At 58.9% G+C, this 21,149-nt stretch overlaps 3 protein-coding genes across 9 annotated transcripts; 1 reads left to right on the top strand and 2 right to left on the bottom strand.

Moving 5' to 3' along the window:
• Nucleotides 1–18: 18 nt before the first annotated feature.
• On the bottom strand, nt 19–7,095 carry FBXO6 (F-box protein 6). Of its 2 annotated transcripts, none has more exons than XM_045475621.1 (6): nt 6,946–7,095; nt 4,317–4,612; nt 2,283–2,409; nt 1,765–1,860; nt 730–865; nt 19–469 (listed from the first exon to the last, which is right to left on the bottom strand). In XM_045475621.1, exons 2-6 carry the CDS (start codon nt 4,579–4,581, stop codon nt 281–283), a joined length of 813 nt encoding a protein of 270 aa, XP_045331577.1. In that variant the 5' UTR covers nt 4,582–4,612; nt 6,946–7,095; the 3' UTR covers nt 19–280. The 2 variants fall into 2 exon arrangements, with proteins under 2 accessions (XP_045331577.1, XP_045331578.1); XM_045475622.1 differs by lacking the exon at nt 6,946–7,095 and adding an exon at nt 5,784–5,877.
• A 911-nt stretch (nt 7,096–8,006) lies between these two features.
• Nucleotides 8,007–17,395, bottom strand: FBXO44 (F-box protein 44). 5 transcript variants are annotated; one of them, XM_045475625.1, is made up of 6 exons: nt 17,377–17,395; nt 12,236–12,524; nt 10,421–10,547; nt 10,174–10,269; nt 9,927–10,062; nt 8,007–9,136 (listed from the first exon to the last, which is right to left on the bottom strand). In XM_045475625.1, exons 2-6 carry the CDS (start codon nt 12,498–12,500, stop codon nt 8,993–8,995), a joined length of 768 nt encoding a protein of 255 aa, XP_045331581.1. In that variant the 5' UTR covers nt 12,501–12,524; nt 17,377–17,395; the 3' UTR covers nt 8,007–8,992. The 5 variants fall into 5 exon arrangements, with proteins under 5 accessions (XP_045331581.1, XP_045331580.1, XP_045331579.1 ...); XM_045475624.1 differs by lacking the exon at nt 17,377–17,395 and adding an exon at nt 13,624–13,643; XM_045475623.1 differs by lacking the exon at nt 17,377–17,395 and adding an exon at nt 13,457–13,571.
• FBXO2 (F-box protein 2) lies at nt 13,614–19,765 on the top strand. Of its 2 annotated transcripts, none has more exons than XM_045475620.1 (6): nt 13,614–14,081; nt 17,249–17,629; nt 18,112–18,241; nt 18,323–18,418; nt 18,916–19,051; nt 19,299–19,765. In XM_045475620.1, the coding sequence occupies exons 1-6, from the start codon at nt 14,060–14,062 to the stop codon at nt 19,431–19,433; spliced, it is 900 nt and encodes a 299-aa protein (XP_045331576.1). In that variant the 5' UTR covers nt 13,614–14,059; the 3' UTR covers nt 19,434–19,765. The 2 variants fall into 2 exon arrangements, with proteins under 2 accessions (XP_045331576.1, XP_045331575.1); XM_045475619.1 differs by lacking the exon at nt 13,614–14,081 and adding an exon at nt 16,846–16,894.
• The last annotated feature ends 1,384 nt before the right edge of the window (nt 19,766–21,149 follow it).

Raw genomic sequence — 21,149 nt, 5'->3', positions numbered from 1 at the left:
GTAAACCCAACCCCAGGCTGGTTTTACGGAAAACATTTATTGTGAGAAAATGTCAGAGCACATGACTGGGGGGTCCCACAAACTGGTGGGTTTCCCCAAGGTTGGAACTGGGGCAGGAGCTCCAGGGGCAGGGGCCCTCGCCGCCGGCTACACGCTCCACCAGAGGAGACCTTTGGCAGTCAGTTGGCCCAGACAGAGGACGGATGAATGGCTATCAAATGACAGGCTGTCAGAAGGGCCTTCTGAGGTGAGGGAAGGAGGGCAGGCAGACAACCTTCTCCTACCCCTCTGTGGTCTCAGGCTGAGCTGTGCAGGGCGCCAGGTTCCTGGTCATCTTCGGGCTGATAACGATGCTGCTGTTGGTGACGCGGGGCCCATACCAGCCTGCCCAGAACTGGGTGTCCTTGCCCCCGTGCTGGAAGAGGATGTGGCGGACGCCCGGAGGGTAATCTGAGAAAGTGTAGGAGACCTGGGGGGGTGGGGAGAGGAAGAAGTGATCGCCAGGACTGGGGAAGGGACGAGATGGGGTGACCACCCCGCTGGAGAGGGGAAGGAAAGAGCCAGGTCCTGCAGGGGAGAGCCCCCCACCCCCCACCACCCCCGGCTGGACACCACGGGCTCCAGGCAGGAGAGCTGGGGGCCTTCTGTGCCCTGAGGCTGACCCTTGTTTCTTTGCCCTCGTGGCCCTGAGAGAAGCAGGCGGTGAAGGGCAAGCAGGTGAGGCCTCACCTCCGTCCACTTGGCATTGTTCCATTGATCGATGGTCACGGGCGGGGGCTCGAAGGAGGCCAGGACGATGTAGTCGGCTGAGGCCAGCTGTACGCGGATGTGGTAGGTACAGCCACAGTCTGCTCTGGCGGCGAACCTGGGGGAGAGTGGGGCTCAGGACTGTGCACCCCAAGACAGAAGGTGGCCCTGGAGGTGGGGGAGGTGGCAGCCCCATAAACTGGAGCTCTGAGTTGGATTTCCCTGCTCTGCCCCTGAGGCCCCGCTGGTTTCACTGCTCCCTGGGCCCTACTGTGCCCTTGGGGCAGTGAAGCAAAGCAGCATCCCTTTTGGGTATCCTCTGCTGATGTCCCTTTAACACAGCAAAAGGGTCCTTACGGATCAAGGCCTGGGCTGCGGGAGCTGTGTCACCTGTACGTTATCATGGATCAGACTGGCGATGTGGTGGGAGATTTAAGGGGTGGCCTGTGTGACAGGGGCTGGTATGGAGCTCACCCTCTGCTCAGCCCTGCTGTCCACCCCTCTGCAGCTCTGGATGCCCCTCCAGCCCCATCCGTGACGCTTTGAGTGGCGGCCTAGGGCCTGGCTGGAATTGGGGTCCTGCCCCTGCTGCTTTGGGCCAAGCCAGAGTCCTGCAGAGCTCTGGGTGCCGAGGAGGAGCCTGGGAAAGAGCTGAGGGGTGCACGGTGAAGGGGGAGGGGAGGCAGATAGGCGGGAGGCGTGGAGCAAAGTCCGGGGAGGGTGCGTCCTGGTGTCTCTGCTGCTTCAGTACTTGTTTGGTGACACTTTATCTGTGGGCCTCAGTCTCCCCATCTGTAAACTGGAATTAACACGTGCCGATGCAGGGTGGCAGGAGGGCCCAGAAGCGCGGAATGAGCAAGCACCGGGTCCACCGGCAGGAGCGGCAGGGCCAGGGTGGCCGGCTCTGGGGGCAGCCCCGACCCCAGGACACTGCCAGGCACAGACTGGGCACTGCCTATGGGTGTTCCCAGAAAGGAACGAGGGGAGGACGCAGAGCGCGGTCCGAGCCCTGCTCACCAGTCCTTAACCACGATGTCAGGCCGAAACGTGTCTAGCAGCTCCTCCCCGTAGCCCTCGGCCTTGAGATCCACCAGCTGGGACTTGAGGCACATCCTGTGGAGCATAAGGAAAGGTGGACATTTCCTGGGTGTGCGCCGTGGCCAGGACCCAGCAGTGTCCCCCGACTGCTGTGGGACCGCGGCCACTGGCTGGTGCTGGCCTATGAGAAACACATGGCGGGAAGGGTCTGACCCACCTGTGCCTCGGTGGCATGTGACCCCAGTCCAAGGGTCCCAAAGAGGGCACCTTGGCGAACTCGTATTCCTAGATTAGAAACCAGAAGATACCTCTGACTTACCCTAATCACCGCCCCACCCGCCTGCCCCCTGCCATGAATCCAGGCCGCTGAGGACTCCTGCTCTAGGCATCCACTTCCTCCAGCTGCAGAGAGAGGCCCTCGCTGAAGCTTGAGGTTTGGCAAAAGGTGTCCTGACCCCCTTCCCCCTCAACTGCCAGCTCGGTGGTTTGTCCCTTACCCAAAAGATGTGACAAAGTACTTCTTGACTCTGGAGTCGGGAAAGTCTGTCCCATGGTCTCCGGGGAGGCTCTCCACCTTCCAGCGGTCTCCGCCGTTGGAATCGATCTGCCAGGAGGTCATATCCTCTAGGAGAAACGGACTAAGGTCAGATTCCCCTGGGTAAGTGGACAGTTGGCCCTTCCCTCCTGCTGTCAGGAGGGAGGGAGGTATAAGGCTGGGCTTACTCAAGCTCCCATCTCAAGGCGAGCACCCCTCCAAAGTGCCTTTCCTCCAGCACATTCCCCCCTGTCCCCACCATGTGGGCTCTGATCCGGGACCCTCCCTGTCCCACCTTGTCCCTGACAGGCTCTACTTGTAGCATGAAGCTGGGAAAAATAGAGAGTATTACCAGAAATTCTAAACTAGCCTTTCCTTCCTTTCGTTCACACTGTTGCTGGAGGGCTCTGGGAAATACCCAAGTTTCAGTTCTCAAAACATGAAGTATGAAGGGCCTGTGATGGTACTTCTGTTCTTAATGGCTAATGTCAGTTTGTCCCAACGTGGCCCACTGACTTGACTGACGTTTCCCCTGACACCCTAGCTATGTAACTGAGATCCAAGGGGGCCCGAGGACTGGTTTGTGGGTTTGGTGGCAGGTCATGGGAACCTTCTGGGCTAGCTCAGACCCCCCTCTGCCCAGGGCAGGAGGGATAACCGTGAGGGTGGGCGTCCTCTGCATTGGTGGCACGTGGTGACCCCGTACTCATGATCCCCACCAGGTTGGCCTGGCAGGTTCCGGTCTCCCCGTTCAGACATTCAGACTGAGCTGAGAGGACCTTAAAAAAACAGCAGTGTTTCTCTACCAAGGCTTTCCAGAACAGTCACCAAGGGAGCTTTTCCAAATTGCTCTCTTGCTCCCTCTACTAGAAGCCCACACCTATTCCCTGGGTGCCCTGGGGCCTGCCAGTAGAGAACCAGGGGAACAACACAGAAATCCAGCAGTGGGGCTGAGCCAAGCACAGGCTGCAGGCGGGCTCTGTGGAAGCTGTGTGAGCTGAGCCGGCAGCTCAGCTGGGTCGCTGCGGAGTGGAATCTGGGGCAGGCAGAGAGATTGGGTGTCCGGGCCACTGTGGGGCCTCAGAGAGGGGCCCGAGGGCCCTTATCAGTCAGGACCAGGCCCCAGCAACTGGGCAGTTCTGGATCTTCCGGTAGGACACTCATCACGGGCCTAGCGCTCCCCATCTATAAAATGGAGCCAACCTACGTATTTGGTCAACTCTCGGGATCCTCGTGAGGGTCAAGAGAGAAAACCGACGTGAAAGGGGTTCCAAGCGTACAAACTACGCCTCAGTCGATTGCTGCTGTAGCCCCAACAGGAAGCCCGGTGCCTGGGATGTGGTAGGTGTTCAATGAAGGGAAAAAACCACTGGCAGACAGAAGAGAACATTCAGAGCTATGCAGGGGCCTCAAATTACGCAGTCACCTCTTGAAATCCTTATTTCCTTCATCTGGGTAATAGGGATAACAGGAGGATAATGACATTTGTGAAGACCTCAGTCCAATGCCTGATGCAGAGGAAGCCCCTCCAGAAACGTTAGGCAGCTTAGACCGAACTCAAGAGAGGACGGTGAATGTGTACTCTGTTCATTCAACAAACGTTTTCTGAGCACCTGCTATGTGAAGGCATCATTGCGGACCCTGGGCGGAGAGGGGCAAGCAAGACCCATGAAGTCTGGACCTTGAAGTCTGTGGCAGAGGGGGAAAAAAAAAAAAAAAACGACCAAGAGATAAATAAGGTAATTATAGGTAACGAAAAGTGTCATCAAGGAACTGAACAGAGTGGATGTGATAGAGATAGATGCGGGGCGGGGCGGGGGGGGGGCGCGGGCAGGTGTCTGAACTGAGACCTGAAGAGTGAGGAATCAGGGGAGTGTGGGAGGGGTGTGAGAGAACGTTCCAGACAGTGTGGGAATCGTGGGGGTAAACAAGGCCTCCTGAGTGGTGGGAAAGGGAGGGAACCGGCCTGGGGGCAGCCCCCCCCACCCCCACCCACCTTCAGCACATGGGTTGCGCAGGAGATTCCTGTGGAGGCTGCGGAGGAAGTAGAAGATCTTCCAGTCGGCCACAGGCTGGTCCCCGTCCTCGGTGATGAAGCCCTCACGCAGGCACTTGCGCTTCCAGAGGGTCACCAGGTCGATGAGGTCTCGCCAGAGGCTGCAGACCAGGCGACAGCGCAGGAGTAGCTGGCGGGCGGGCACGTGCGTGAACACCTCCAGCAGGATGTTCTCAGGGAGCTCGTTGATGCTGACCGGGGCCATGGCTGGGGTGAGGTAGGGTGCACACACAGGCCTGTGGGGGGCAACACTGGTTACGAGCCCTGACCAAGCAGGTGGACCCCCTCGGATTCCCAGGGACCTCAGCCAGGGGCTCTTTTTTTTTTTTTTTTTTAATTTTTTTTAACGTTTATTTATTTTTGAGAGAGAGAGTGTGAACGGGGGACGGGCAGAGAGAGAGGGAGACACAGAATCTGAAGCAGGCTCCAGGCTGTCGGCACAGAGCCCCACGCAGGCTTGGACTCAGGAGCTGAGCTAACCTGTGAGATCATGACCTGAGCCGAAGTCAGAAGCTCAACCGATCGAGCCACCCGGGCTTTTGAAACGAGAGGGGTAGACGGCGCATTTGAGTGTCCTTCCAGTACAGAGTAGGCTGTCAGAATTTGGAGTGGTCACATGCTACGCACATTTTTAAAAGAGTGTAGTAAACACATTAATAGAGACTTTAGGAGCTAATATTTAAAGGGGCCCTTCCCCCCCCCCCCCATTAAAAAATAATTGCCTAACGGGACACCTGGGTGGCTCAGTTGGCTTAGCATCTGACTTCCGCTGAGGTCATGATCTCACGGTGAGTTCGAGCCCCGTGTCAGATGACTTGGAGCCCCACGTTGGGTGAGCACAAATCCTGCTTTGGGTGAGCCCCACTGCTGTCTCTCTCTCTCTCTCAAAAAAAAAAGTAATGGTGGACCTGGTGGCCTGGAAAACCTTGCCGAGGCCACGCTGTTGTCTGTGGGCTCTGCAGGAGTTTGTGGTGATGTTATTTGGGTGCTGGGAATTCACTATCTGTCTGGGGACGTAATAAAGATTTTATATTCCACGTCACAACTTCATTAAGCGGTGGGGCTAGTGCTGAGAAACCAACTTCCTCTCCCCAGATTGCTCACTTTGGCCTGGAAGCCAGATGTGCTGAAACACCCCAATGAGAAGCACCCCCCCCCCCAACTCCATTCTGGTTTGGGCATCAGGCCAGAACCCACTTTGAAATGCTCAGAAACTGCAAAGCAGATTGAGGGAGCCTGAGCAAGCCTGCCTGGGTTTGAATCCTGGCCTGCAGTGGCTAGCGTGGGGAGCTGTAAAAGGAGCTAACAACTGTCCCAACCTCAGAAGGGCCAGGAGGACTGAGTTAGCACAAGCAAAGCACTTAGCATAGGGCGGGTAAAGAAGTGCTCCAGAGCACCATTACTCACACTTCTGTCGTTAACAGCAAAAACACTCCAGCAGCTGTAGTTACTCGCCCCCAAGAACACCTTCCACCCTCTACACCTGAATTGCACAAGGGTTCTGGAAAATTTACAGTGTCACCCTGGCCTGAATCTTGCCCGGTTATCCAGATCTCTAAGGAGATCCCCTAGGAGGGGAGAGAAGGCCAGCCACTGTCACTCAGATGGGCCTCATCTGATTACAGGTGGGAGAAGGAGGAACTATTCTCCCACCCCCAGAGTTTCTGAGATTTCTCATTTTCCATAGCAGCCTACAGTCTTCCCAAAGCTACCATCCCAGCAAAAATGAGGTGGGCGCATAATCTAGTTCCTGCCCAGAGAGGAGCGTTTCAGCAGGGCAGAGAACAATAGAAAAAGTACTTGTACCTTGCACAATAATGCTAGGATGGGAAAAACTGCGTGTGGCTAGGTCTTCCGATTTTTCAGAAGCAACTCGAAACGATTTTGAAAATACGAAACCTGTCAATTTTTAAATGTTGGCAACTTCTAAAGGCACTGTCTAGGCCAAATAAAAGTCGCTGGGTCGGAGTTAGAGGAGACTTAGGTACGGATAGCTCCTCACCCAGGCGTCCAGAGTCTGGTCTCTGGCTCTGGGTGAACGTTATCACCCGCACCCGCTCCCTTAGTTTCTATACTTCAAGGGTCTCCGGCGAGGCCTGACTGGGGCAGGAGGCGAAGCCACCCCGGGGCACCCTGTGCTGCTCACGTCCTCAGCCCGAGTCGCGACCTTCTTAACACCCCCTCCAGGTACTGTTAGCATGCCAACTTCTCGAAAGCAGAAGCTGAGGCTTGGGAAAGTTTGGGGCCCGTCCCGGGCCCCGCCGGCATGGTACTGCCGGGAGGTCCCAGATCGGCCCCCGGGCAGGGTGTCGCTCCCAGGCGGCACGGCCCGGAGCCGGAGCCAGGACCGGGCGGCGCGGGATCCGGCCCGGCTTGTGACCAGACCTGGGCGACAGTGCCCCGCGCTGCCCCTCCGCCTCACGCCGCCCCGACCCCCGCCCCGCGGCCCCGGGAGTACCAGCCCGCTCGAGACTGCGTCGCCGGCTCAGTTAATGCCCCGCCCCCAGCCCCTCCCTTCCCTTCCTCCTCTCCCCCCTATCCCGGGGGGTTCCGGACACCCAAGCCCTACCCGCGCCTGTCCCACGCCCGTCCCCCGGGCTGGACTGCGACCTGGACGCGGGGCGGGACGCCCCGCCGGACCTGAGCTCCGGGTCTGCCTGGACCCTTCGCCCTCCGCTGCGCCGTCAGCTCTCGCCCCGCCCCGCCCTCGCGTCACGCGCCGCGCTCGGACCGCCCCCGTCGGGTCCCGGGGCCGCGCCCACCGCCTCGCCCCGCCCCACGCCTCCCGCCCGACGCCCGCTCCTTCCGCAGCCAAGGGAAGGGAATCAACCCTGAGGTCGTCGGTGCCTCCGCAGCGCTACCGACCCTCCGGACCTCGTAGCCTTAAGCTGTCTTCTCCTCCAGGTGGTGGGCGGCTCGGCAGCCGGATCCCACGTCTTCCCTTTGCTTTCTCCTCCCTCAGGGAAGTCCGAGCTTTGTCCTAACCGAGCGTCCACCTGTGCGCGGGTCACCCTGAGACCTCTTCACCCGTTCCTTCCGGTATAGACGGAGGTGTGGCTCGCCCCAGAGGGTGATTGCTGGAACTCTGGGCTGGAGCTTGGCTTTCACCTTCACTAGGGACTGGCTTCGCGTAGGCCTCAATTTCCTCAAAAGGAAAAATCTCCCTGCGTTTTTGTCGGGATTAAATTTATTAATTCCTTTCTTCAACAAGTAATTATCAAGCACCTACTTAAGGCAACCACAAAGGGTTGTGCAGGCTGTGCACTGCGCCAGGGTGCCTGGCCCAGGCCATCTTGTTAACTCGTCAGGGCTGCATCTCCCCCAAAGGTGTCTTTTACTAACTAGTTTACCATACTGCTAGTGAGTGGTGTCCCTGCCAAGGCTGAGGCCCTCATCTAGTTTGCTACTGAGATAAACAGTACTTTAAGCACCAACTGTGTGCCGCATACCATTCTAAATGCTGGGGCTTCATCTAATGTCAGTAAAACTCTTGGCAAAGTAAGTAAGCGGTAACTGGTGCCTGCAATGAGATGCATACAAGGGCTACCCAGATATTCCCCCCCCCCCACCCCCCAGGGCAGGGCTTCCCACGAAACTTGCCTTTCCCCCTCAGAAACCACAGGGCACACGTTGGGCTGGGAACACCTTTTATTTAGCTGCATGCAGCAGGAGAAGAATCACAGCACAGCTGTCCTTCCAGCAGGAGGGAGAGGCAGGAGTGAGGTTGGGCAGGCGGGGTGGGGGGGTGTTCTGGGAACGGCAGTTCCAGGGGTGGGATAGGGGCCTGGGATGTTTTCCAAGCCACAGGGAAGGTGATCTGGGCATGGAGGTGGATGGGTGGTCCTTGAAAACCTCCCACTCATCTCATCCAGGGCTTACACGTCCTGGCTCTTAGAATCAGGGTCTAATCCTGCTCCCCACCTGCCCTGGGTTACCATGCACAGGACTCCAGGGGTCTTCTGGAGATCCTGCCTCCACCTGATACCCATCTGACTTCTGACTTCTCGGGCTTCATCGATAATGAGGTCAGTCCAGACCTGGCCTGGACCCCAACCCATCTTGGGCCTGCCCATCTCAGGCCAGGCCTGAGCTTGGCGGGCAGAGCAAAGAGCTTGGGAGGGGCAGAAGACAGGCCAGCACAGCTCCTCTTCTGCTCCCAGATCCGCCTGAGCTATGTGGTCACCTCCCAGCATCTGCACGATCTAGGCCAGGCACAGGCTTGCCAGAGGTCTTGACTGTCCTTTCTCTGAGGGCCCCCAGTGTAGACAGGGAGAAAGGGCCCAGGAGGGGAAGGTAGGAGACACGCATCTAGATTTGGCATCTGAGCTTGGAGACCACTCTCGGAGGAAACTGGGAGAACATCCTGTACCTCCCCAACCTCAGGGGCCCCATCTCTTAAAGGAGCCCACGCAGGCCCCCCCTGCCATCACTCAGGCTGAGACCTGGGGCAGAGCGCTGGCCCCCATGGCGTGTGAGGCTCCACAAAATAGGCAACTGAGGGGCAAGGATGAACCAGGAGGTCTGGGGGAGCCCGGCCCCCCTCCCCTTCCCTAACCCAGCCCTTCTCTGAGAGCAGTTTACCAGTCGGGGTTTGGCGGATCAGGGCTTGGGGGGCGTCAAGGCAGCGGGGGCCCGATGGTGATGCTGCTGTTGGTGACCCTCGGGCCGTACCAGCCGGCCCAGTAGTGAGTGTCCACGCCGCCGTGCTGAAACCAGATGTAGCGGACGCCGGGTGGGTAGTTGGAGAACGTGTGAGAGACCTGGCGGCAGGTGGAGGGAGAGAGGTCAGGGGCCAAGGTCTTCATGCTGGCCCAGCAGTCAGCAGAACTGAGTTCTAGTCCTACTCTGTGATTTTGGGCAGACCCCTTCCCCTCTCTGCCTCAGTTTCCTCATCTGTAAAATGGAGCAGAGTCCTCCTGGGTCCGTCCACTCCATAGGATTGCCTAAGCGCAGCTCAAAGGAACTGAAGGAAAGTGAAAGAGGTCCAATACGGTCATTGCTGCGCACGCGTGGCTATTTCAGTTAAAATTAATCAAAACTAGAGAAGATTAAAAATGTAATTCCTCAGTCACACTAGGGACTAGCTCTTATTAAGTGTTCGATAGTCACATGTGGCTGTTGGTTACAGAGACCATTTCTCCTGGACAGCACTGGTCTCAATTGGCAAACTATGGCCTAGGGGCCCACTGCCTGTTTTTGTAAATGAAGTTTTACTGGCACACAGCCATGTCTATATAGCTGCTTTCACAACGCAATGGCCCAGCTGAAGGGTTGAGTAGAGGTGATGGAGACAGCAGCGCCTGCGAAGCCTAAAATATTTGTGTCTGCTGCCCCCTGGTCTAAATGGTAGGAATAACCGATATTAGTAACTAGAACCCGCCAACCTTTTCGAACATGGCTTTACCAGCCTCATTTCGCTGATGTCTTTTCGAGCTCGAGCAGCTGGTGCCCAGGTGAGAAGCAGCAGAGCTGGGATCTGAACCCAGGCCCGTTTGACTGCAGTCTCAGCCTTGGGCAATATGCCACCTGCCCTCTTCCCAGTTCTCATACCTCCCTCCACTTGGCATCGCTCTTCTGCTGGATTGTTGCCGGGTCTGGCTGGAAGGTCCCCAGTGGCGCATGTGCTGACGACAGGAGCTGAACACACAGCTGGTACTTGGACCCGCAGTCTGGCCTGGCTGCGAACCTGCATGCAGAGGGAGGGCCCATCAGGGCCTCGGAGATGGGGGGGCAGGGTGGGGGCGGGGCGCCTGAGTGGCAGGCCCCCCTCCCCCAGGCCCTCGCCCCAGGCACTCACCAGTCCTTGACCTCGATGTCCGGCCGTGTGGTGTCCATCAGCTCCTCCCAATACCCTTCGGCCTTGAGGTCCACCACCTGGGACTTGAGGCAGGTGCTGGGGAGGGCGGGCGGAGGGGTGGGAGGGGCTGGGGCTCAGCACTAGGGCACTGGGGGGTTAGGGCTGCCCCTCTCAGGGGCAGGAGATCCCTGGGGGAAGTGGCTTGGGCTTCCCCCCACCCCAAGATTTCCCCAGCCTCAGATCTTACTAATAAGAAGTCACGAAGTATTTCTTGACCTGGTCATTGGGGAATTCCTTCCTCTGGTCTCCAGAGAGGTTCTCCACCTTCCACTCATCGCCTCCATTCACATCCAGGCTCCAGAATTCAAAGCCCTCTGGCCAGAAAGCAGAACTCATGTCATAGGGAAGCCCCTCAGTGGTCCCTTTCTCACAAGTGCCCCTTCCTCCTGGATCTGCTCCCTGGATCTCCGCAGCTACCCTCAAGCCTCACGCTGTGGGATGCTGTTGATCAATAGTAGCTGTCTTTTTTTTTTTTTTTTTTTTTTTTACTTAAAAAATTTCTTTTTAATGTTTATTTATTTTTGAGACAGAAATAGAGCAGGAGTGGGGAAGGGGAAGAGAGAGGGGGAGACACAGAATCTGAAGCAGGCTCCATGCTCCGAGCTGTCAGCACAGAGCCCGACGTGGGGCTCGAACCTACCAACTGTGAGATCATGACCTGAGCCGAAGTTGGACGCTTAACCGACTGAGCCACCCAGGCGCCCCAATAGTAGCTGTCTTGTATTAGGTGCTTCCTGTGTGCCAGGCACCATGGCAAGTGATTGCCACTGGGAATCCCAAGACATGCGACCATGGGAGTGACCAGATCCCTTCTGTGATGGAGAACGCTCTGATGCCAGAGCCAGCCAGATCTGGAGCTAGTCCCAGCTCTACCAGTATGAGGCTGTGTGACCCTAGATACGTTGCTTTCCCTTTCTGAGGCTTGGTTTTGTCCTCTGTAAACTGGAGTTAAGAACAAGAGTTGGCAAACTTTTTCTGCCAAGGGCCAAAAGAGTTTAGGTTTTGTGGGCTACATACTATCTCTATTAGTCTTTATTTTTATTTTTTTGATATATAACCATTTATTTTATTTTATTTAAAAAAAATTTTTTTTTTCAACGTTTATTTATTTTTGGGACAGAGAGAGACAGAGCATGAACAGGGGAGGGGCAGAGAGAGAGGGAGACACAGAATCGGAAACAGGCTCCAGGCTCTGAGCCCTGAGCCCAGAGCCCGACGCGGGGCTCGAACTCACGGACCGTGAGATCGTGACCTGGCTGAAGTCGGACGCTTAACCGACTGTGCCACCCAGGCGCCCCGATATATAACCATTTAAAATCACAAAAGCTAGTTTCAGCCCCTGGGCCAGGTGTGGCTAATGGACCATAGAGTGCCAAGGTCCATGGTCATGGCCATTGGGGAGTCAAATGAGGCAGGCATCCGAAAGCTCTGGACAGCTTGGAGTTATTTCGTTGTCATTTTGCTCCAGAATTTGGTCATATAATAGAAAATGAGGTTCCCATCCCATCCCATCCCAGTGCCTGGCCAATGAGTTACAATGCAGTAAGAGAAAAAGAGAGCTCTAGGTGATGTAGAAATTTTGTTTTACCTGTTGTAATATGCTGGAAAGAAGAGTGGATGTCTCATCCTCCCATGAGTAAAGTCCCCTTTGCACTCTGGGACAGTCCTAGTACGCCTAGCCCTGGAGTCTGGGATCCAGGCCAACAAATTATGGCTCTGATTTCCTGGTCTTGTGTCTTGGGCACAAGTAGTCCTGACTGGTCACCAGTCCCTCACTGGGGAAAGAATCTTAAGAGTGGAATGCAAAATGCCACTCTTGGCCTCAGTTTGCCCATCTGAAAAATGGGAGCATTAACAGCACCTACCTCTTGGGGTTATTGTGGGAGGATTAAGGAGTTAAGCCATCCCAAGTGCCTGGTTCATAGTAAATGCGTAATGAAAGTCAGCTGCTGTCACAGCCGTGTGTGTGTTGGGGGCAGGTCAGACCCACCCTACATCCCACCTTCAGCACATGGATTGTGTAGGAGATTCCTGTGGAGGCTGCGTAGGAAGTAGAAGATCTTCCAGTCGGCCACAGGCTGGTCCCAGTCCTCGGTGATGAAGCCCTCACGCAGGCACTTACGCTTCCAGAGGGTCACCAGGTCGATGAGGTCTCGCCAGAGGCTGCAGACCAGGCGACAGCGCAGGAGCAGCTGGCGGGCGGGCACGTGCGTGAACAGCTCCAGCAGGATGTTCTCAGGGAGCTCGTTGATGTTCCCCACGGCCATGGCTTGTGGCTTCTGGACAACCGCCTGTGGTTATTGAGAAGCTACCCTTCAAAGCCGGCCCTTTCCCCCAGAACAGAATATTTGCAACACCCCATGGTGGTGGAGGTTCCCATCCCAGCTCTGCCATTTGCTGTCTCGGGAAATTCACCGAGCGTCTCCGAGCCTCAGTTTCCTCCTCTGAAAAATGGGACCAGGAACTGTACTAAAATGGGTTCAAATGCCGTGACACAACAGATGCTCAATAAATGGTAACTGATTTTACTGCCACCACACGACAGCCTCTAAAAGACGCTAAGGAGGCCCAGAGGGGTGCCAGTACCTGCCCAAGGTCGTATAGACAGAGGAGGGAAAGAGTCTTCTGTCTTCTGATTCTAGAGCCGGCCTTTTCCAATAAGCAAGTCTTTACAGTGTAAATAACAATGCGCAGCCCCGCAGAGCACTCCAGCAAGTCCTCCAACGGAGGAGGGAGAGAGATTGGGGGCAGGGGGAATAATTATCCTGGTGTCTGACGGAGGTCTAAAGAGCTCAAGCGACTTTCTCAAGGCCGCAGAGTAAATGATCCCCCTAGCTGGGACTGGAGAGGGGGTGGGCGATGGGGAAAGAAAGGCCTTTCCAACACTCCCATCTCCATCCTCGCGGCTGGGCTTTCAGCCCCACGACCCCCGGCGCGCGCGCTTCCCACCCTGCGTTGTGGCTTTAAAGTGCCCCAATCCAAAGCTGGGGCTTGGACCCTTGAGCATCGATAAGCGACCCCGGCCCGGGTTCCCTCTTGCGCCGCCGCTCGAGCCCGCGCCGCGCAGCCCCCGAGGCCTGGGCCTTGTCCGCGCCGGGCCGCCCTCTGCGCACTGCCGCGAGGCCGGAAATCGCCCTGCTTGCCCGCCCGCCCTCCGGCCCCCAGCCCCGGACGGCCCGCGCCCCCGCCGCGGCGCTCCCCGCGCCCACTCCCGCCGGGTCACCTTCGCTTAGCCGCCGCTGCCGGATCCCGCTGGGCCGCGGGGCTGAGCGGACCTCCGCCGGCTGTAGCGAGCGCGTACGGCCCCGCCCCGGCCCGCCAGGCCCCGCCCCTGCCCCGCCCCTTGCCCCGCCCCGCGCCGCGCCCCCCACCGCTACGTAGGAAAATTACCTGGAGCGGGGCGCCGGGAGGGGCCTCCGCCCTCCTCCCTCCTCCAGGGCTGCGCGCCCCGCACCCTCCGCATGACCCAGACTCGCGGTGCCCCCTCGCCTCCTCCTCCCAGAAGCCACCCCTGGAGGGAGACACCCCAAATCGGATCCCCATTCCCATGAAAAAACCCGACTCCCGACCTTTCCCTGCCTCCTGGGTCCGCCTGGAACCGGTAGCCTCAGGCCTGGGGCCGACCGCTCCAGACTGCGGGGCGTCCCGGCTCCCGGCCAAAGGCGGGGCGGGGCGGAGGCGGGGGCCTTTAAGAGGCGCGGCCAGCCGGGACCCGACCTAGACGCGGGCAGCGCCTGGACTCGCCGCCGCCGCCGCGGGACTCGGGCAGCCCCGCAGCCCCGCAGCGCTCCGGCTCCTCCTCCTCTCCAGACCGCCCTCCGCAGCGATGGACGGAGACGGTGAACCAGGTAGCCGCTGCCACCCGGATCCACTCGCTCGGCCCGGGAGGGGAGACCGAGGCAGGCGGGCGAGCGAATGCTACGGAGAGGGGGCATCAGAAAGCGAGGGGGTCCCGCAGACCGAGCACGGCAAACTTTCACCCACGCAAAGCCCTTGAAACAGTTTTAAAAGAGCACAGCCCTGTGGCTGGAGGCCTCCAGAGGTGACAGGCAGGGAGGGAGGACTCCTGGGTCCTATTTACCGGGGGGAATAGTGTAGGGGTAATCCCACATTCTCGCCTCTCAGCTTCCTGAGGGTCTGTTGGGTCCGGGTCTGGGACACATCTGGGACGCCGGAGGCTGCAAGCTTTTTTTTCCCCCCCATCAACTTCTTTCATTTGCCAGCTCTGGCCCTTGAACTGCGTGTATCCCTACGGCTTTCTTGGGGTTACAGGCTTCTCCTCACCCCATCCCTGCCTTCCTCCTTGGCTCCCTTGTCTGGAGGGGCTGCTCTTCAACCGGGTGGCTGGTTGCCCAGTGGGGATCAGGCCAGCGGTGAGGGAGAGTTGGGGCACAGCTCAGAGCCCTCTGAGACTGCCCAGTCATCTTGCCTGGCACCAAAGACCCCCCTCTCCCCATCCCTCGAATTCCCTGCTGGGCCTGTAGGGGTTGCCTGCTGAGTCAGGGTGGGAACAAAACCTGCCTGCAGATTTCCCCACCCCGGTCCCAGCAGGCCCATCTGAGAGTGGGCCTTCCTGGAGGAGTCAACAGGAAACACTGATGCACGCTCCGGTAACCAAGCCCCTCTCTCCCCAGCCCTGAAACTCCCAGCTCCTTCAGCCCCTGCTCCCAATCTGTGACCCCCTTGCCACGCCCTCTATAGGGCCCCAGAATGGGCTCCTGCTTTTTCCCAGGGCTCAGCTATTCCCTGGACTCCAGGGCCCAGTGCAGGTGAGTGAATCAGCCTGGGAGGCAGCTTCTAGGGGCCAGATAACTTTCCGACAGCAACAATGTGGAGAGTTGTGTGTACTGGAAAGGGGTTGGGGGGGCTGTAATTAGATCTGGGGCCTGGAGTGCCAGGCCTGGGGCCAGAAGAGGGGACTGGGCAAGGTGCACCTTTCGGGGGAGCATCAGGTGTCCACCAGGGCCAGGGCAGGGCAGGGGGAGGGCTGGAGAGGTGAGGACACTGGGGCTGGCTCCCCAGAGAGCTGTGGGCAGCAGAACAGGCAGGTGATGCAGGGCCTGGCATTTTCCTTTCTGTCTGCCCATTGTTCTTTCGTGTGACTTGGGAGAAGCTAGGAAACTGGGCCTCAGTTTCCTCTCTGCAAAAAAGAAAGGGTAAACCCCCGCATCATAAAGATGTGCCCCCCCCCCCAATGCAGCTAATAATGAAGGAAAGCGTGCTCAGTAAGATTCACTAAATAAGATTTGCGGAGGACTGACTGTGTGCTCTGGGCTCTGAAGAAGAGGTAAACCCTGGTTCAGCTCTCAAGGGCCTGACTGTGGGACAGGGGAGAATATGCTACGTGTGAGGAGGGGCGGTAAAGCCTGCCTGGCAGGCTGGGGTCCCGGCAACACCCAGACTTGGGTCTAGGCCCTGCCTGTTCTCCCCCCTCCCCCTGTTCAGCCTGTTTCTACCACTGCCTGGGCTTTCCAGGCTCTAGCCCTTAGGAACCCCCCATCCTAGATCTGAGAGTACTAGTCTCCCCCCCCCCCGCCCCCATCACCCAGAGTGGTCCCAGCCCCTCACCACCGTGTCTTCCTCCTCCAGAGATACTGTGCACTCAGTATCTGCTTACTCAAGGTTTTGATGGCCCAGCTGAGGCCGGCTGGGTTCCAGGAGGTAGTCCAGCCTGAAGCTCCTGACGTCTGTCCACCTCCTTACGCTTTAGAATGCTCTTGCCCCCTCCCCAGGGGATTGGAACATCAGCACTGTTCGAATGGCCTGGCACAATGATTATTCCCATTTTATAGATGAGGAAACTGAGGCCCAGGGATAGGACGAGGGAGTGAAAAGACCTTCCTTTCTTGAGCACTTATCACATCTCCCTGTCTATTTTATTTGAGAGAGAGAGAGAGAGAGACAGAGAATATCCCAAGCAGGCTCCATGCTGAGTGCAGAGCCTGGGGTGGGGCTCGATCCCAGGACCCCAGGATCATGACTTGAGCTGAAACCAGGAGTTGGGCACTCGATCGACTGGGCCACCCAGGTGCCCCTACCTGCTCTCTTTTAATGAGCCCCCACGTCATACTGCTGTGGCCAGCAGGGGATTACGATCCCTGTTCTCCTTTCCCTTCAGGCCTCAGATCCCCATGTCCCTGTCCTAATACCAGCAGCATAACCTTTGGCGAGTCAAAATCAAAGTCGTACGGCGCCTCCAAAGTCAACAAACTATTTTATTGAGGGCTTTTTTTTTTTTTTTTTTTTTGAGCCTGGATTTGAACCCAGGCTTCAACCACTCATTTGCTGTGTGATCCTGAGTGGTTTCACCTCACTATTGCCTCAGTTTCTTTATCAATGACATAGCGACAGCAGGAGGAGCAACCTCAGAGAGATGCTGCAAGGATTTGGAATAAATAAAAACGCTGAGGACAATGTCTCGCTCTTGCTAAATGCCCAGTAAACATTAGCTGCTGACAGTGTGCCAGGGAGGGATCGAGACGCCAGGCACTGGGGTGAAGCAGTGAGTGTCCCAGACCCAGTTCCTGCCTTCTTGCACTCACTCTAGTCCTGAGGGAGGTGTTTACAAACCAACACACCCTAAGACAAGCGCTAGGAGGGACAGGAACTCCACGGCTAGAAGATTTCATGGTGGGAAGTCCGGGAGCCGTCCCCAGAGGAGGTGAGGGGAGGCAGGGATCTCATGGCGCGGTTGTAAGGATAAAGGAGTGGATGAAGTCAAGTTTGTGCAATTAGATGGGTGCCCTTACAATCAGATTATCAGTTGCTGTTAACCGCTCGGGTTTACTGGCCCTGCCAGGAAACTCTTCCGACTGGGCGCTGGTCTGCGGCCCTAGCCCCCTGGGGTCTCCTCCCCTGGGCGCCGGTCTCTGGCCACAGAGCCTCGGGCCCCGGTTTCGGATCGTCCGAGGGTGGGTGAGGGGCAGATACCCGACACGTCGCGGTTCTGAAGCTTGGAGGGGGATCTTCTGAGCAGAGTCACAGCCCCCGCCCCCCCCTCCTCCCCCGCCTGCAGAGAGCTTGGGCCAGCCGGAGGAGGTGAGCCCGGAGGGGCAGCAGGAGGAAGCCGGCGCGGAGGAGGCCAGCGCCGGGGAGGAGCGGCCCGAGGAGGAGGAGGAGGAGGAGGAGGCGGCGGCGGCGTACCTGGAGGAGCTGCCCGAGCCGCTGCTGCTGCGCGTGCTGGCCGAGCTGCCGGCCGCCGAGCTGGTGCAGGCCTGCCGCCTGGTGTGCCTGCGCTGGAAGGAGCTGGTGGACGGCGCCCCCCTCTGGCTGCTCAAGTGTCAGCAGGAGGGGCTGGTGCCCGAGGGCGGCGCCGAGGACGAGCGCGACCACTGGCAACAGTTTTACTTCCTGAGCAAGCGGCGGCGCAACCTTCTGCGCAACCCGTGCGGGGCAGGTGAGGGGCCCCGGGGAGCTCAGCTTGCCCTGCTGCAAAAGGGGCCGGAGCAACGCCAGCCTGCTTGGAGGGCTAAATGGGATAAAGCCCCGGCACGACGCCCCGCGGGGCAGCCCCCACAAGAATCCTGTGCATATTATTGGCTCCTGGGGCCGCCTGCTCTCTGGGGGTCCCTTTTCCAGGTCCTTCCACCCTCACGATCTGAGGGAGGTGTTTACAAACCAACACACCCTAAGACAAGCGCTAGGAGGGACAGGAACTCCACGGGCCCCGCGGAGGACCCTCCCAGGAGGGAGAGAGAATCTGGGGACGAACAGGAAATTCCTCCCGGTCCAACCCCTCGCATCACCTGCCTCCCCCCACCCCCCCACCCCGTTAAAGGACCACGTTCCCCTGCCCCGCAACTGATGGCGCGGGAACCAGCCCGGCCACACCCTCAGCAGGGAGTGGGTGACCAGGGTGGGGCTGTCGTGCTCTTACAGAGGACCTGGAGGGCTGGTGCGACGTGGAGCACGGAGGGGACGGCTGGAGGGTGGAGGACCTGCCCGGAGACTGTGGGGTGGAATTCATCCACGACGAGAGCGTCAAGAAGTACTTCGCCTCCTCCTTTGAGTAAGGAGAAGGGGGATGGAGGGCACGGGGGTGAGGGGTGGGGGGAGGGGTCTCCACTCCCTCCTAACTCCAGTTCCCCAGGTGGTGTCGCAAAGCGCAGGTCGTTGACCTGCAGGCTGAGGGCTACTGGGAGGAGCTGCTGGACACCGCTCAGCCGGCCATCGTGGTGAAGGACTGGTGAGCGGCCTTGGGGGTGGGGCCGGGACGGTAGGGAGGGGAAGGGGGAGGGGTGAGGGAGGGAGCAGGGGTGTGTGTGTGGGGGGGAGGGGGGCAACCTGGAGCCGCTGCCCTGCCCCAGGGGCCGGGGCCTCCCAACTCTACTGGTTGTGGCTACATGGGCCACGGGGTTTTCGGGAGAAGGTGGAAACCCACCTCTCCTCCTGACTTTCAAAGGTGGGCAATTAAAAAAACAAAACTTGTCACTGTGGGCTGGCTTTAGCCCCCGGGGGTGGGTCTGGCCGACCTGGGGTGTAGTCCCTGGGGTTTGGACCTTGGGCGAGTCCACGCTCTCTCTGGCCTCAGCTTCCTTATCTGTAAGACGGGGACCTTAGTAGTACGGGGCGGCGGGGTTGGGCGGAAATGAGAACTTCGGTAGCAGGCACGGCCCCCGCAGTACCGGCTCAGCAGGGTTCCCCCGGCCCTCGCTCTGTCCCTCGCTCTGTCCCTCGGGGCAGGTACTCGGGCCGCAGGGACGCCGGCTGCCTGTACGAGCTCACGGTGAAGCTGCTGTCGGAGCACGAGGACGTGCTGGCCGAGTTCAGCAGCGGGCAGGTGGCGGTGCCCCCAGACAGCGACGATGGCTGGATCCAGGTGAGCCTGGAGGCTCCGGGGGGCGGGGCGGGGCGGGGCCTGGGAGCGAAGGGCGGGGCTCATGGAAACCCCGCCCATGGCACGCGTGGCCAGGGTAAGGCCGACTTGGCGGAGAGGTGTGGGTGAGGGACCCTGGCTGAGACACCCAGAATGGGGGCGGGCCAGGGGTTGGGAAAGTGCGCTGGGGTGGGGTGGCTGGGGGAGGCGTCAGGGCCCTAACCGGACCCTCCTACCTCCACCCCCCCAGATCTCTCACACCTTCACCGACTATGGGCCCGGTGTCCGCTTTGTCCGCTTCGAACATGGGGGTCAGGACTCCGTCTACTGGAAGGGCTGGTTCGGGGCCCGAGTGACCAACAGCAGCGTGTGGGTGGAGCCCTGAGTGACCCCTCCTCCAACCTCAGCCCTCTTGGAGGTGCAGAGGCCTGGGGTAGATAGGCCTTAGTCAGTAGCCCCCTCACTTTTCCCATCCCCCACCTCACCCCCACCCCCACACACTCCTCTCCTGCCCCATTCTCCCAGCCCAGCCCCCACACTGGGAAAGAGGAGTTTTGCTGGCGTATATGTGCATCTAGAAAATAAGATGGGTGAGGGTATGGGCCTGGGTCGGGCCCACCGCTGAATCCCCTGCACCTAGTACAGTGCCTGCCGCAAAGTGGGCACCTAATAAATATTTGTCCAAGGAAGGAATGAATGAACAAACGGATGAATGAACACCGCCCCCTTTGCATCCTTCTCTGTCTCTTGGGGGCCCCTGGCCCAGCCTGGAAAAATACTTGGTGGGGCTCCAGCTGCTCTGGTTTCCAGAGGCCCTTGGGCCGGTACAGAGCCAGCCAGGCCTGGGCCGGCTGGACAAAGGCCGGGATTGTGAGGCCAAGGAGTGGGGAGCTGGGCCTGGCGCCTGACTGACACCCAAGCTGCCCAGAGGCCAGAACAGGGTGTGCGTGTGTGTGTGTGTGTGTGTGTGTGTGTGTGTGTGTGTGTGTGTCTGTCGGGGGGCGGCGGTTTCGGGGGGGTGTTGCCCTCCAGGCCTCTCTTGGTCCTCGTCCTGTTCCTTTCTGAGACCAGGATGGTGGGTGGCGGTAGCCTCTCACTTAGCACACGAATTCTCCGGGGCCCAAGGGATGGATGCCGGTGGCCCTGGTGGGGACGGGGAGCTGGGGGTGGGGGTGGCCGGGGGAGAGGCTTGGTGTCCCTCTTCAGTACAGGCGCACTTCATGCTGTCCTCCCTGGCCTGGCGATGGATTGAACAGCAGCATCTGGTCTCTGGTCATATTCTTTCTTTCTTTTTTTTCTTAAAAAAAAAAAAAAAAAAGTTTTATTTATGTTTGAGAGAGCGCCAGTGGGGGAAGGGCAGAGAGAGGGGGCAGGGGATCCAAAGCAATCTCCACGCTGACAGCAGTGAGCCCGCGAGGGGCTCGAATTCACGAACCGCGAGATCATGACCTGAGCTGGAGTTGGATGCTCAACCGACTGAGCCCCCCAGCCCCCGCGCCCCCCTCCAGCCTCTGGTCATTTTTCTAAGCCCTGCCCGGAGGCTGGCTCTAGCCCTGGTTTGAGGCGGCAAGGGTGTGGTGCCAGGCCCCTTTTTTGGCCTCTCCAGCAGCTCTCAAACCCAGCCCCTCCCCAGGACTCTCAGGTGTTGGTCCTGGGGCTGAATGAGGGTCTCCCCATAGTCTCTCTCCTCTAGGCAATGGTGACCAGTAAAATCTCAGTGCCCGCCCTGCCCCCCCTCCCAGCTTTCCTTTGATTCTGATCCCTGCTGCCACCTGCTGGTCAGATGGGATTGCAGGCTTTAAACTGGGGCCTGCCTGGGCCTGGTCACTGGTTCGTTCCTTCACTCCCCAATCCTGAAGCCCCAGTCCCCGGGGCCGGGCTCCGTGCAGGGCCCTGAGATTCCAGGGGTGAGGAAGATACTTCTTGTCCCAGGAAGAGGGGGCATCCTGGGGTCCTGGGGTGCCTCCAGTCGTCTCAGCTCTGGGGGCATCCTCAGTCTGACAGGGGAGACAAAACGCTGATCTGAGAACTCCCCAGTCTGAAGGTGGAGGCACAGCCCCTGCCCCACGGGCACCCTCAGTCCTTTCTAGGGGATGTCAGA

Source organism: Leopardus geoffroyi, chromosome C1, assembly GCF_018350155.1.
Source record: "Leopardus geoffroyi isolate Oge1 chromosome C1, O.geoffroyi_Oge1_pat1.0, whole genome shotgun sequence".
NCBI classification, from domain to species: Eukaryota; Metazoa; Chordata; class Mammalia; order Carnivora; family Felidae; genus Leopardus; species Leopardus geoffroyi.
The sequence above is the reverse complement of the archived record's forward strand: the minus strand, read 5'-3'. Positions and strand labels throughout refer to the sequence as shown.